Here is a 15,606-nt window from a genome sequence, read left to right as displayed (position 1 = left end):
AACTTGTAGCTTTAGGCTTGTTTGTTTAATATATTTGTTCATGTACAAATGAATACTAAGTGACAGCAATTATATGTAAAGGAACAAAAATTAAAGAAAGTAAAAGTATAATATATTTTGCCTCTCTGGAATGCTGCATATTTTATACGAATAAATAAATGGCAATCAAGATTGGTGAGTGTTCTAAGAAACTTGGCAGGTTAAGAAGCTAAAGTCCTAAAACTGAGTTAGCATGCTAATTATACAGTGGATATTTTAAATAGTTCAAAATCAACTGGTTTAATTGCACACTAGGGTATAAAGTTGGTCATTAAGGTTATTATTACTAAGTTTCTAGAATGACTTTTCTTGACTTTGGTTGAATTATGTCTGATTTTTGGCCAAATTGCTGCAGTTTTCTTGGCAATGTTTTTCAGAAGTGGTTTGCCATTGCCTCCTTTTTAGGTCTGGGAGAGAGTGACTGGCCCAAGGTCACCCAGCTGGCTTTGTGCCTAAGATGGGACTAGAAGTCATGGTTTCCCTGTTTCTAATCTGAAGCCGTAACACTATACCAAACTGGCTCTCCAGTTGATTGATTATCAATAGCATTATTGGGTGGTTTTAATTTAATCTTTCCACAGTTCCTCGCCAATTTTATCCATGAAACTTCTCTTCATTTCATACTCATCACCAGACAGTAGCATTAGGTCTAGAACCATAGGGTAACAGGCACCCCTTATGCTGGCCGAGAATATGAACAGAGTGCAATAATAATAAACAAGAGCTTAAGCTAACAACCAAAGTAAACCTTTAAAAATTAAAACAGCAGCAGCTTATCATTCATGCAGGTAGGTAGGAAATAGGATAAATCAAACTGCTATTTTCCCTCTCTTCTTGTGTCTGGGCTGGTCAGAGCATCTGAACTGAATTTGTGTGTTATACAGAGCTCTTTGACCCCACAGATCAGAGATGGAGGCCCAGTGTAAGTCTGTAATCCCTGGCTCTGTGCATATGAGGACCATGACAGCAGGGCTGTAATAGATCACTCAAAAGTGTTTATTTGATGCCTTTTGATCTGCAAATATACTGATTGGAATATCTAGTGTTATGGCATCTCATTCTCTGCTGAGAACAGCATATTTTCCCCTCAAACCACTTAGACACTCTTATACATGTTGCTTTCCAAGTAGCTTTTTATATGTTTATGTTGAAAAAATGCCCTCTCTGCAGCTGTCACTATCAAAGGTGTGATTTTTTTTAAAAAAACTAAGCGTGTGATGTTATCAGTAAAGTTGTTAACAGAAATAGATTCCATTATAAGAAGTTCTACAACTTTAAAAAAAAAAAAAAGAAATATAAGATTTCCGTCCATTTGATTATGGTGGTCGATAAACTATACACACACACACATAACACATACACACACACATGATTATGGTGGTTGATAAACTATATATATACATTATACAACTGCAAATAATTTTCTCACTACTGGGACAACTAACTATTCAGAATGAAATTGTAGGCAGCAAAATGGACATATGTAGCTTTTGGATGCTATGGTATATTTTAGCTTAGACACCAATATACAGTTCACTCATATCTGCAGTTCCATCATATGGTTGACCTTATTCCATCCAGTCCATCTGTTTTCATATTACTAAAGCTCCGTTTGTAACCTTCAATTGGGCAAAATGGTGCATCACAGAGCAATCACCATAGATAAGTGGCTGCTGCTGGGTGGGGGAGTGAGAGAAGGGGTTATGGGGATGCAGGGGAGGCACTCAGTGTGTCAGGGGGGTGCATGGGGTGTACAAGAGACACTGTGCAGATTGGGGAGGGTGAACAAGGATGTCAGGGAGTGCGTGAAAGTGCAGCATAGGTCGGGTAAGTGCTTAGAGATGCCAGGCAGGTTGGGTAAAGTGCGCAAAAGGTGATGCTATGGATCAGGGAAGTTGTGCGGAGGAGTGGTGCAAGTCGGGGAGTGTGCATAGAGGGCAAAGGGGTGTGAGAGGACATGAGGGAGGCACAGGAAGGGTAAGGGAAGGTGCACAGGAGTGAGTGAATGCTTGATAAGAAAATATCTAGAAAATAATGACCCAATGGGTCACAGGTTGTCTAGTTATTTCCAACAATGCTTAACTTACTTCCTCAAAGCCCCCGGAGAATTCTTGTGTCTTTATGAGTAAGATTCATCTACACCAGGGGTCCCCAACCCCCGGTCCCGTGGACCAGTACCGCGCCTCAGCATGCCAACAACTAGTCCACACAAACAAGCAAAGCTCCATCTGCAGGATGCAGGCAGCACAAAAAAGCACGCACTCTCTGGTCCACAGAAAAACCTTTCTCCACGGAACTGGGCCCTGGTGACCAAAAGGTTGGGGACCTCTGATCTACACTGCTATCAAGAGCTACATGGCTGAGCTGATCTTTTTTTTGCCATGATCTTGGGTTGTATCTGTAATCACAAAGAATATTAATTTCATTCCTGATAGAATTAGAAAGAATAGTAATGGCCTAATTCTGTAAACTAGGCCTCAGGTAATTCATAGTTCCAGACTTTGTACTTAATAATTGTTCAGTGCAGAGTTACCTTTTGTAGGCAGGTTGAGAACTAAACAGAAACGTCTACAGGATCACGCTTCCTGTATCTTCTAAAGGATAGCCAAATTCAGAAAAAGTTCAGGAACATTTTTCTGACTAATGCATTTGATTAAAAGGCTTATTTTCATGAGCTGCAGGCCACTTTATCAGATGCATAGAGTTCAAGCCTTTTAATAGAATTTGTTAGTCAGAAAAGATACTATCAGATTCCATATGATTTTAATTTTATTTTACTATATAGACTAACAATGTTTCCAAAGAATGCATTAGTGGGAGCCAAGATCAGTGTGACATGAATAATTCTATCAACCACTTGTCTCCAAAAGCTGCCCTTCTTTGGATAACCTGTTCTGCTTTCTGAGTCAGTTTATTATTCAGCATCTACATAAAATTGCCACTCAACTGCCTCTCAGTTTCGGATGAGATATTATGATGATGATGCTGGTTTGTTTCTGAATGCAATTCAAGGTGCTGGTTATAATGCCCTACTATGTGTTTGCAAGTTCTACATGCTCAGGACATGTTAATGGATCGGGCCCTACTAAGGGTCCTCATCTATTGGGAGATATGGTAGGAAGGGGCTGGAAACATCACTTATTATGCTGTCAGCCCTACGAGAAATAGAAGCCTAAAAACTACTTTTTTAAAGTAGAAAAATAAAACAGGGTTACATGAGCATGTAACACTACAAATGACCATAAATGCAGTCCAGTTACTGAGCACCTGAAATGTGGTCACGTGACTATGGGAGGGAGTATCCTGGGTCTAAATATCCCCGGGACAGTTGACTATAACTTTGAGTGGTTGTTAAGTTGAGGACATCCTCCACAAGCCTGTTTGTAAAATTATAAACCAAAATGATTTTCACATTAAATTAGCCATTGGAAAACCTGAAAGACTAGAGTAGCGTCAGGCTGTCATGGAGAAAATCTACCTATATGATCACTAGGAGTTGAAAACAACTTGATGGCACATAATTACATTAAGTTAAATGCTATATCAAATTTGTTTTTTTAAATAGCAAGTTAGTTTTTAATTTAATGAATGTATTAATTCTATGATTTTATTATTAATACATATTTTCATATCTTAATTTGCATTTTTTCTTCAGAAAGAATTATTAGTGTTTTCCAATAGGATGAAGGGAGTACCCAACCAGTTATTATATGAAAAGTCAGTTAGATATATATTGTAGGAATGGTTGCTAAAAGTCACCAATGACTTTATGGCATGTAGTCATCATCATCAATATTTAATACTGTAAAGGATAACAGGCTGAAAAGAAAAATCCACCTTTAAAACCTGTTTTATATTATTATAAATCATTTCTGAGAATTACTGGGTCTTGCAATATTGCCAAATAAAAATCTAATCTGTTTATTGCATTTGCAATGAATTCTCTATTTTGACAGTCAAATAATATACCATTGGTAGAATATCATGCCGCTGGGCTTGTTATGATTGTCCTGAACTGATGCCTGGATGTGGATAATCAATATGGTTTTATTCTTAAATGATTTGGCCCCATGCAGCTCCAGGATCATGTATATAATCCTGTCTGCTCTTACCAAACGGGGAAGCTGAGGGTGTTCTATCCCAGCCTATGGCCATCCTTGTTAAAGGCACAAGGACAAAACCCCTGTTGAGAAAATAAGCTGGAGACTCAAAAGAAAAAAAACCCTGTTAATATAGGTAACAAACCTGCCAAATAGTCCAGAAACAAAAGCAGCAAAACTCAATCCAAATGGAGGAAATTGTCCACATGAAACACAATGCAAAACAGAAAAGTAGTCACCGGCAATACTAACAGAACATGATCCCATGAAGTACTTTGCAACGGTTGCCTTCAGCAACCAGCACCGCCCACACCTTCCCTTTTTATAAAGCAGTCCCAAGGCATTGCCTCTCAGTGCCTTCTCTTCCCCCCCCCCCCCCGGAGTTGTTGTATTGACTGCTGCTGATCTGCTCTCGCTAATTGCCGGCGTCTACGAGCATCAATCATGTCCATCAGGTGTGAATCCTCCAAGTCTGACTCATTCTCCCCACACAGCTGAGCTTCATCCGTAACACGACTGGAGGGGCCAGGCTCTTCATCAGACCATGAGTCTTGTAATTCATCAGAGCCTCCCTCTGACCCTGATGGCCCTCCAAATGCCTCCTCCACCTCCTCCTCAGATTCCCCAAACTCAGCTGTTGGGAACACAGGCTGGCACGGAATCACGACAGAGGGTCTTCATCCCAAGTAATACAGAGAATCAGAAATCAGACGCAATCTTTCTTAAAAGTTGCCTTTTACTAGGGAACAGGATATAAGATTGCATTTTATTATTTTTATTTGCATTTTATTATATTTTTATAATACATGTAGTCCACGTTTTATCACCAGTTGCTTAGCAACCATTCCAAGTTATGATGGGCCCTCCCAAAGATACTTATGACACAGCTCCAAAGTTGTGATGGCTGCCTTTCCACAGTCATATGACCATATTTTGGGTGCTCGGAAACTAGTCCACATTTACAGCTCACTGCAGCATTGTGCAGTCACACGACCATGACTTACAATGTTTTTATTTTTTAGAAAACCAGTGTTTACTTTCAGTTTTGGCAAAAACCACATAGCGAAACAATGGGTTTACTGAATGACCGTAGATTCACTTACTTAGCATGGCCCTTTGCTTAATGACTATCCCAAAAAGTAGTTGTAAAATTGAATCAGTCATGTGATGATCCACTTTATGATTGTCATACTTACAACTGTTCTGTTACAATCTCTGTTACAAGCTCTGTTACAATCATAAGACGAGGACTACCTATAGAAATTATGTGGTTATTGTTTACCTTTATTAGTGTTTTCTGACCACTCAGAGTCCTTGAAGTCAATATTTCAAAGGGAAGCATCCCATCTCCTATTGCCTTCCTTCTAGGCAGCAAAAATCTGGCCCCATTGACACTGCTATTGAAACCCCAACTATTTCTTTTAAAGAAGAAAAATCTGCTAGAATCAATTACACACAGACACACAAATATATATACATATATACACAAATGTATACCTACACACACACACACACACACACACACATATACGGGTATGCCTGCAATAGGAAATCACAAAAATTACAATTTCTAAATGCATTGCAATACTGTATGAGCTGTTAGAAATTCCAATTAACTTGAAAAAAAAATTAGGTTTAGAACTCAAACAAAATAAAGCTACGAATATAACTCAAAATCAAGTTGTATGGATTCTATTCATAACATAACCTAATTCAAAATTTTGCCAAGAAAATGTGGCCCCGTGATGTGTGTTTTGAGTCACAAATCTATCTGTCTCCTAAAATAACAGAAAAATAAGTACTTTCAATTTTCTGAACATTATGATAAAGCATACAAAGCAGAATCAAAAAATGTTCACATTTGCAGAGCAGAAATGGTAAACATTTGGCAAGTTACAAGAAGATGATATACTAGTTTAAGGTACTGTTTTGACATTTCATTTCTACGCTGAGGCAAATGTATGAGCCTTAAAACAACAAAAAGCACACAAGTCTCACAGACTCACAAGAGATTTGAGAAATGCAATAGATTCAAGAAAAATAGCTGATACTGAAATTTAAAGCAATTAGGATAACAAATTTTGCCTTTGTAAAAGTGCTCACATTTGTCTTAGATTTGATTTTGTTCTGCTACAAATTCAGGGGATGGATTTACAGCAAGGGTAAATAATAAGAAGCAAATGTTGCAAAGATAACTCCAGGTGCAATTTCTAACACAAATGTGAAAAAATAGGAACCTCATTCAATCTTCTATCTAACAGGAGTCAAAACAGGCTGCTAATGGCTCAGCCTAGCCTTTCCCATTTTTACTTGAAGAGGGCAGGACTTAAATTTGGGGTTATTTACATAAGATCATGCGCTCTGTTACTGGAGTACGGCTGAATATGAACCAAACACAAAAGAGTTAAATCACGCCTTTGGTATTTCCATATGCAAATTTCCAAAGCAAGAACACATCCACATCCTTGAGAATGAGAATGTAGAGCTCTTTAGGCTGTGAGAATGAGAGAAATATGCAAACTTTCTTTCAGATGCTAATTACAGGTGTACAGTCTACAGGTCTTCCCTCTTGCATTCAATCACAGTAGTCAAAATTCTCTCAGGGATGTAGTATAGGGTTGATACTGGGAAGAGAGCTAGAATCAACAGGATTTTTAGCTTGTCCCCAGTCCAGCCCCTGCTGTGATGGTGCTGGTAGTAGCTATGAGTCCTATAGAGCCACTCCTCAGAGGAGAGAACTGACCTATCTTATGACTTCAGGGACCAAAACATTTTTTCCCCTAAGGAACTGGGCAGAAATAGCCTAACATGCTACCTTTTCTCCTCTGTTTCCTTGCAAGTAATTACTGTGTAAGCCTTATCACAAAGATGTTGGGTGTATTAAAAGGAAGAGTACAGAGCCTTGTAATCAAAGACTAATGAGAAGTAGAAGAGAAAGTTAGGGTAAACAAACTGGGGTTTTCTTTCTTTCTATTTCTCCTTGCTTGCTGACTTTTTAATATCTAGACCAGTGGTTCTCAACCTGTGGTCCGTGGACCCCGGGAGGGGAGGGGTGCAATGTTGTCACTAGGGGTCCGCAAAGGCTTGAAGAAATATTATTATTTAAATCTTGAATTAAGTCTTGGGCGGCTCTGTGGCCAGAGTCCGTGGACACAAAAGATTTTTAAAAGGGGTCCGTGGTGAAGAAAAGGTTGAGAACCACTGGGCTAGTGCCTGCAGAATGTCTGCGATCTGCTTTTACATGCAAATGGAAATAACATATGTTTGATAGATGAAGGTGAATGATTGCTAAGCAATTAAGAATAAAGTAAATAATAAAAGAAAGCAAGATCTTTCAAAAGCACTATATTTTCAAAGCAAGTCAACAAACTAAATATTTAATTCTTCACTTGTCTTCTTGTCATCATAACTTATTCTGAGAACATTCAAATTCCATTTCTGTTTAGTGAAATTTTGCTTTGCAAGCTGGCTTATTTCGGGCATTAAAACATACTTTTCCTACCTGCTTAATCTACAAATTGCCACATACTGTTAGGATAATTACTGGCTTTTCTCTCTCTCTCTCTTTTTAAAACCTACTGAAAAAGAAATGTGAAATCATATATATTTAGGAATAATACAATGAACATCCTACCTGGTCTGAGGCAGAACAGCATTTGTTGGCCATCTTCATCTGTAAAAAAGAATAGGAAGAGGTAATAATACAAAATAACCGCAATTATATTGTCATTTATGAGTTTCATTTATAATTGCAGGGCTCTCATGGTAACCATGTGGTCCCAGGAAAATATGAAATTGAACTGAGGAGGCACCAACAGGATGCAGCACATCGATCACATCCTATTTTTATTTCCCAAATTCAAATGTGCCACAGCCGGGGTAAGTAGTAGATTGATAGTCCACTTTTCCCCCAGAAGTTCAAGGGGCATTTAAACATACCTTTCTGCATTCCCCCTGCCCCTCAAAAATAACATTGTGAGGCAGGCTGGGCTGAGACTGACTGCCTCCAAATCCCCAAAACCAGGGCTTTTTTTTGTCATAGAATGCCCAGAACGGAGTTCCGGCACCTTTTTTGGATGGAACATGTAGGGTAGGCAAGGCGGGTTTATGACGTGTATGAGTTCCGGCACCTTTTTTTTTTTTTTTTTTTACAAAAAAAGCACTGCCCAAAACTAAGCTTTCATGACTGAGAGTGAATTTTAGTCTGCAACATCCTAGTCCACTACTTAAACAACTACAATGCAATAGCCCTCTGGCTCTGAGTAAAATCAGGATGCTGCATCTGGCCAGCAGAATATAGTTCCTAAGCAACTCTGTTATGCTCTATCTGTTATGCACCATTTTAACTAAAATAATTGAGAGCAAGCAAATAACTAGGGAATAGATTGATCCCTTCAATGTTTCACTGCTGTTGTTGATGGTCACCTTAAAGCACAATATTGGATTGAAAGAAGTTCCTGCCAATCATACTTGAAATGGAACTTCTTTGAATGAAAATAGGATACAATTGTCAAAAGAAAAATACAGTGCACAGAATAAGCAAGCAAGCAGTATCAACCCCAACAGTAACCACAATGATTTTGTAATGATTGGCAGGCTGTAGTAAATAAGCAGATAAATATCTCCACTTACTAAAGATTTTAAAAGTAGGTTGACCTGTGCAAGATATCTTTTCACAGATATCTTTTCATTCAATATCTCTAGAAACCTGGCATGCTTATGTCTTCATTCAATATCTCTAGAAACCTGGCATGCTTTGTTTAAAAAAATTCAACAAAGCCCATGAGTTTCATACATGATCTTGGTTCTATGGTCTGTGGACACAATACTTATTTTTTACTATATCCTTTCATGCAAATGATAAGGGAAAAATACTTCATAATTTAGTAGAGGCAGTAACTATATTTCTAAAGCATTTATTTGTATTGATTTTTCTATAGATCAGTTATAAGATGCAAATCTATGATTTACTATGGCTGTTAATAGCATGCAAACAAAATTAACCTTAATAACATGACCATCCTTATAAGGATACACTAATCTATCTACTGTAAATCTGCATTGTTTCAACTGTGTTTATGCTTGAGTGTAAATCTATTCATTAAATATTTACCGTAAATAAATCTGATATTTTTAAATGCAAGAAACTGAATTTTAATTAATACAATCATTCTAATGTGCAACCTTTGAGCTAAGAACCATACTGTAGGATCTGGAAAAGTATGGAACCCAGACAGAAATTCTTGTTTTGATTTACACAGTAGTCCAGAAAATCCAGCTTAGATTAACTAATCTAAAATGCATATTAATGAAATTCTCCAACAGAAGACATTTCATTGGCTTTTTCCTCAAGGGCTACTGTATACTGTATGCGCTAATAAATCAGGCCCTGAAAGAAAAGCAAGATATAATTCTGATAAAACAAAAAGGGTTGTTATGTACTACTATTGATTAATGTATCTTATATAGTAATAATTTGTTTTGGCTAACAAATTTCAGGATTATCTAATTATTTCTTTGTGAAACCAGTTCACCAGAGGTTTCTCTTAGTGGGATGCAAGTCGAAGCAGTACAATAAGATAATCACAATATCTAGACAAAATGGACTACAACATAGAACTTTACAATAAAAATGTTTTAACAGGAGTTTCAGAGCAATCCTTGCTGAAAATATCATCATATAAAAATAAAACCTACACTGCACACGAAATTACTGACTTTACAATTCTCTGGGTTGTTAACCATAAAGTATCAAAAGAAGCAATGTAAGATATTCTCACAGGTTATACTGTATAGAAAAATACAAAAAAGAGCAAACAGAACTTGATTCTAAGTGGAAGTAGAAGTAGTAGTAGTAATAGGTTTAGGAACTGCCTAGAATGACAGTATAGTTAAAAAAACATCCAAGATAAATAAGGAATAAGTAAAAAATAAGAGAGCAAGATAGCACAAAAGAAGTATAATGGTACAATCTTACATGGATATATTGGAAGTATGTCCCATATATCAAACAAGCCACAATCCTAAAAGATATTGCCTTTGTCTTACAACTATATATTATGACAATGATTAACATGTTAATTAAAAAACTTAGATTAAGAACTGCTTTTTTCACAGCAAATCAAAAAGTAGAACATATATTGTTCTGTCATTGTCAAATGCACATTATCATCCTAACTGATTTATGCTCTCTAAACTTCACTGAAAACTACACTGGAAGTAGGAGCGAAGAAAGGTGTCCTACTACATCTCTAATGAGGAAAATCTTCCTCTTTAAAAAGTCAAATTCGGCTTGGGAGAAAAGTTATTTATTTAAATATAATAAATATTATATTTTATTAAATATATTTATTAAGTTTATATTTATTATATAATATAGTGAATATTATATTGACTTAGATCACTGTTGGCACTACATCTATCTAATTTGTTTTGTTTGTGAGTGGGGTTTTCTATTCTGCAGGTAAGCTATGTGTTAAGACACTGAATTTTCGCTATCCTGACATCAAAATGTAGAGGAGGAACCAATGAAGAATATTAAAACAGAGACAAGACACACTTCAGGACAAAGCTCTGTCTGAGCTTTGATTCAACTGAGTTTCTGCTCTCAGGCGATAGTAACAAGGAGAGGGAGCTGCCACAGACCCAGACTGCTCTTTTTGTCCAAATTGTTTGTTGTCCATGCATTCTGTTACCTGTCAATGGTCTCTCTCTCTCTCTCTCTCTCTCTCTCTCTCTCTCTCTCTCTCTCTCTCTGTGTGTGTGTGTGTGTGTGTGTGCGTGCGTGCGTGCGTGTGTGGGTGCATATGTGTATGTGAGTGTGTGTGTTTGTTATTATCAGCCTGAACAATTCACTGCAGGTTGAAAGGCTCTTTATAGAAGATAATGAACTTTAGGATGCTGTTCTGAGGTGGGTTGATACATAGAAGTTTTGCAACTTCCAAGTCTGAATCTTAGAGAGAATAATGAGTAGCCCACTTCAGCACCCTAGCTATCGCTTAGGGAGAGAGACTGAGAAATTATTTTACATTTCCAGTACTGGTATGATAGATGACGAACTAAACAGTAAATAAAGAAATGCATCTTGGTAATTCACTAGCTGGTCTTACTCGTAAATAAACCATTTTTCTCTCAACTTCCTTGCCTGATTTCATCATTTTAATAACCTAGAAATGTAGAATATTCAAATCACATCTTTATTATTACCTTAAACTCCTCTCAACACCCCCTGGTTTGTGGTATTAGAAATAATAATTGTAACCTAGTGCAGCCATGCTGAGTAGGGGGTTAATGACAAAAGAAGCATTATGTGGTTGTGACATAAGCCTTATCTCTTTCGTATGTGCATTGTAACATCACACACACACCCAAAAGGAAATCTTGCAGCACTATGCTGCTTTCTTTTTTTTTTTTTTTATGAAAGTAAGAAGCTCATTGAAATATTATTTAAATGATGAAAGCAGGTTTTAGGCTTTCTAGAATTCTTCTGGATATTTTAAAAAAAATATTATTGTTCCCAAGCCTTAAATTTAGCCAGCTGTCCTCTGCCTAAAAAACTTTCATTTCCCAAGAAAGAAATGTAGTGAAGTGTCTGGTAAGCAGTACTAAAAGTAGAGAAGCTTGGAGCAGTAGCTCCTTTATAAATAATGAACTGCACCAGAATGCTGCGTTCATATTAATCTGCTGGGCAATTTCTCTCAAAGAAAAAAGTTTTTAGTTCAAATTGGGCAGGAATTCAGGTGGATGTGGCTCATTAAAAAGGATTCCCTACTGACTGATTTTTACTATATTTAGTATTTCTCCTGTATTACTGTTCTATCTTTCTTATTCAGCCACTTCAATTTTTTTACCATGAAGGTAGTCAGAGCAATCTAGTTACAACAGAGCAATATTTGAGAGGTTCCCATTTCACAATGGCACAATCAGAATAAAAATCACACCAAATGCATTTGGAAATGAAACCTTTTTGAAAACCACAAGCCTTATGCATCAAATGTATTTTTAGAAATACATTAATGGTGTTCTAATACTTCTCACCGAATAAGGTCAGATGTAAATAACTGATGACCGGTTTCATGAAAATCCTTTCTTAAAAAAACAATAACGGCATTTGGCAGAAAATTGCACTGGAATCAATGGGATCTGTTCTTGTTTAAGCACAGGCAAGATCAAACTGGAATCATGTGATAATGAAAAATAAATGCAATGTGATTTGATTGTGTCCCACAAGAACCAGTCATACTCTCCAATGGGAAATTCTTTTGCAACGAAACTCAGACCAAAGGCCTCTTTAATGTAGCATTAGAGATGTCTTTAGGAAGTTCCTAAAGCAGGCGTGATTTTAGTTATGTAACCTAATTCTGTTTTCTGAGGTCACCCAGCTCAGGGTGTAGATAGGCCAGCCCTTAAGCCAGATTTGTGGAAATTTCCACCATCTGTGAAACAGAAATATGTGGGCTTTCAATTAGAAACTGTTCCTTTCAAAACAGTCTGGCAAACTACAGTGTTTTACTCATATGTCTTACTTTTCAATGGAAAAAGTTTTTCCCTGCCAGAAGTGCTAAGTCCAAAAGAATCCAAAATGACTGATATGCTGTTCTTGAACTTGCAGGCTTCTTGTCAAGTTTTCTTGGAGAGAAAAAATATATGTGTACATGGAGCTGCTGCCTCTGCTGAAAAGAGCAACACTGGTTTTGTACACATACTTTACTGTTCTGACCAGATTCTTTGAGAGGAACTGCTGCTCCTTCAGTTCATCACTAAGCATCTCTGTATATCCTCAATTTTCTTAGGCTTTTTCTCCATGTATGCCATCTTGTTCAATGTTTTCCTCATTCAGTCTTCTCTACACATGCATAATTAGGACATAGGTATGCCCTTGTTCCCATTGCAGTCTAAAGAATTAAGTGAATTTTGCTTGGAATAAGAAAGAAGGCGAACATTTTGCCAGCAGTGCTGACAGTTTGGCAGGCAGCCAGGAATACACCATATGCTCCTTCCCACTCTGAAATTCAGTATTACAAAATTGTCACAGAGTATTCCCAGAGGAACCCCATTGTGCTAGTCATTCTACAAGATGCAGCTATTCAGTCCCGTAGCTAGACCAGCTGCTCCATCTTTAGAGAGGGTGTGGGATTATTTATTAATCCCATTTTAGTCAATGGCTAAAGAGCCTTGCTCCCAATGTATTCAACAAAGCAGCGTATGACACGCTATATATAAAAAAAACCTCTCACAATCTGCAGTCTGCAGGAGAGCTGGCTTTGCTAATGTAAATACTTACATTCCAAGTACAAATGTTACAAACAGCAAATATGGGATGTAACACGGTAGCTAATTATTTGAATAAAAATATGGCCTCTCTCAGTCAGCAGGAAGGCAAAGTAAACTGAATAGATTAAGTCCTTTTTCGGGGGGGGGGAAATCCCCTTTGAACTCAACTATCATGATTATGTAATTGGGATACAACCATATTCTGAATGGTGTATATTTTAGGAAAGGAATGTTCAAATAAAAACTGGATGCAACTCAGTATAAATACATTTCAAATAGAAAAAAAAAATCTCTATAACGCTGAAGGACTATACAATGAGTTTTATTCATGGAAATCTTATTCTACTTGATTATCAACTCTTTTCAAAGAAAAAGCGAAGAAAACTTGCTACCAGCTTACATACTCATGGTATGGAACAGGAAGAGTGTGTGTGAAGATGTGTGGGGGTGGGTGCATGAGAGGTGTGGCGAGGATCAATGAGGGTGCAAAGGGCAGCTGTGCAGGTTGATGAGAGTGCATGCGAGTGCAAGAGATTGTGCAAAAGGCACGGCGAAGGTAAGAAAGAATGTGGTCCAGGTCGGGGATGGTGTGCCAGAGCAGGGGTCTCCAACCTTGGCAACTTTAAGACCTGTGGACTTCAACTCCCAGAATTCCCCAGGTCTTAAAGTCCACAGGTCTTAAAGTTGCCATGGTTGGAGACCCCTGTGCCAGAGTATAGGGTGGGTTGGGAAGGGTCTGCAAGGATGTAGCATGGGATGAAGAGGAATGTAGTATGGATCAGGAAGAGTACACAGGTAGATGGGGGTGCACAAGAAGCTGGTGTGCCAGAAGTGCTGAGAGGGGTTGAGAGAAGGTGAGCAGGTGGGGAAGCCAGCAGGGAATGTAGCAAATGGCAATCGTGTGATCGCAGGGTCCTGCAACCATTTGCAAGTGCGAACTGGTTGCCAAGTGCCCAGATAGCGATCATATGTCCATGGGGTGCTGGGATGGCTGGAACTCCGAGGACTGGTCATAACCCCCATTTGTTCAGTGCCGTTGTCACTTCAAATGGTTTCTGAATGAATGGTTGTAGATCAAGGACTATCTGTAGAGAGTAAGCACTGCAATGCATCTTTCATATACACACAACTATTTATTCCACTCCTAAACATACCCTATTCAATAGAACACTTACAATTTAATTAAACTACTCATACACAAACGATCACCTGGTTTTCAAGAAAAAAAAGCTTGTCTTCTCTGTACAATGTTTCTTCCAGTCGTAACAGACAAGAACAACTGAACAATGACAAAAAGAAGTTCCAATTTCTTGATCTCATTCTCTACTTCATTTTATTCAAGTTAGGAGAGATTCTTCCCAGTGAAGTAAGGTTTGTGTACTAAAATTAGGTTATGCTTTGAAATGAATCATCTCTGGCCTGACAGGTAGACTGTGCGCTTTTGGTAAGGACTTAGGCACAGGAGGGGTCAAGTAAAGTTTTCACAGTGCTGATAAATTGTCTGTATATGTTTATGAGCCACGAATCATATGTCCTGATTCAGAACATGTTCCCAGTGGATAGGATTTGGTGATAATTTCTGATGAAAATCGCCTCTTAAGAAGCCAGGAAGGGAACAGTCTCGGTACGAAACCAGTGTAAGATCCATATTCAAAGGACTGATGATTCACAAGACTGTTTTCTTCAAAATTAAAGCAGCTGGTTTATAAAAAATTAAGATCTGATAATACAGTATATGTAGTGTGGCTCTGTCTATCAAATAATGTCTATAAATATAAATAAATAATGAAGTGCATGAAAGACAGAAGCGTAGAAGAATCTTCAGATGTTATTTTGAATAATATTTACATGTGAAACAAACACAACAGAACCTAAACTATATACATATATATGTATATAGAAAACAACGTACATTTTGTAGTGTCAAATCACTGATGTTAGTTGATAATGCTCGCAGCCAGTCAGCACTCTCCTGCGCTGAACAAAACTGAAGTATCCCAGTGCTAATTCCATCGAGTGCCAGTACTTCAAATGCATTAGATCTGCAGCAGGAAGAAATATATATATATATCTATATCTGTGTGTGTGTATATACCATCGAAGAAGCTGATGTCAACGCTGCAAATACTGTATATTCTTGCTTTGACAATATGCAGAACTGTCTGGCATTTTTATAGTTAAACCAGCAACAGGA

The 15,606-nt window shown here is 37.7% G+C and overlaps 1 protein-coding gene across 1 annotated transcript in view; it reads right to left on the bottom strand.

Moving 5' to 3' along the window:
* SNTG2 (syntrophin gamma 2) overlaps positions 1–15,606 on the bottom strand; it is a 214,003-nt gene that overhangs the window by 54,129 nt on the left and 144,268 nt on the right. Inside the window, exons 12-13 of the mRNA XM_015816873.1 lie at positions 15,325–15,454; positions 7,774–7,812 (exon numbers count right to left, since the gene is read on the bottom strand). Coding sequence (XP_015672359.1) covers positions 7,774–7,812; positions 15,325–15,454 — 169 coding nt within the window. The remainder of the gene's footprint in view (positions 1–7,773; positions 7,813–15,324; positions 15,455–15,606) is intronic.

Source organism: Protobothrops mucrosquamatus, unplaced genomic scaffold (genome assembly GCF_001527695.2).
Source record: "Protobothrops mucrosquamatus isolate PMUCROS unplaced genomic scaffold, P.Mucros_1.0 scaffold515, whole genome shotgun sequence".
Lineage (NCBI taxonomy): Eukaryota > Metazoa > Chordata > Lepidosauria > Squamata > Viperidae > Protobothrops > Protobothrops mucrosquamatus.
The sequence above is the reverse complement of the archived record's forward strand: the minus strand, read 5'-3'. Positions and strand labels throughout refer to the sequence as shown.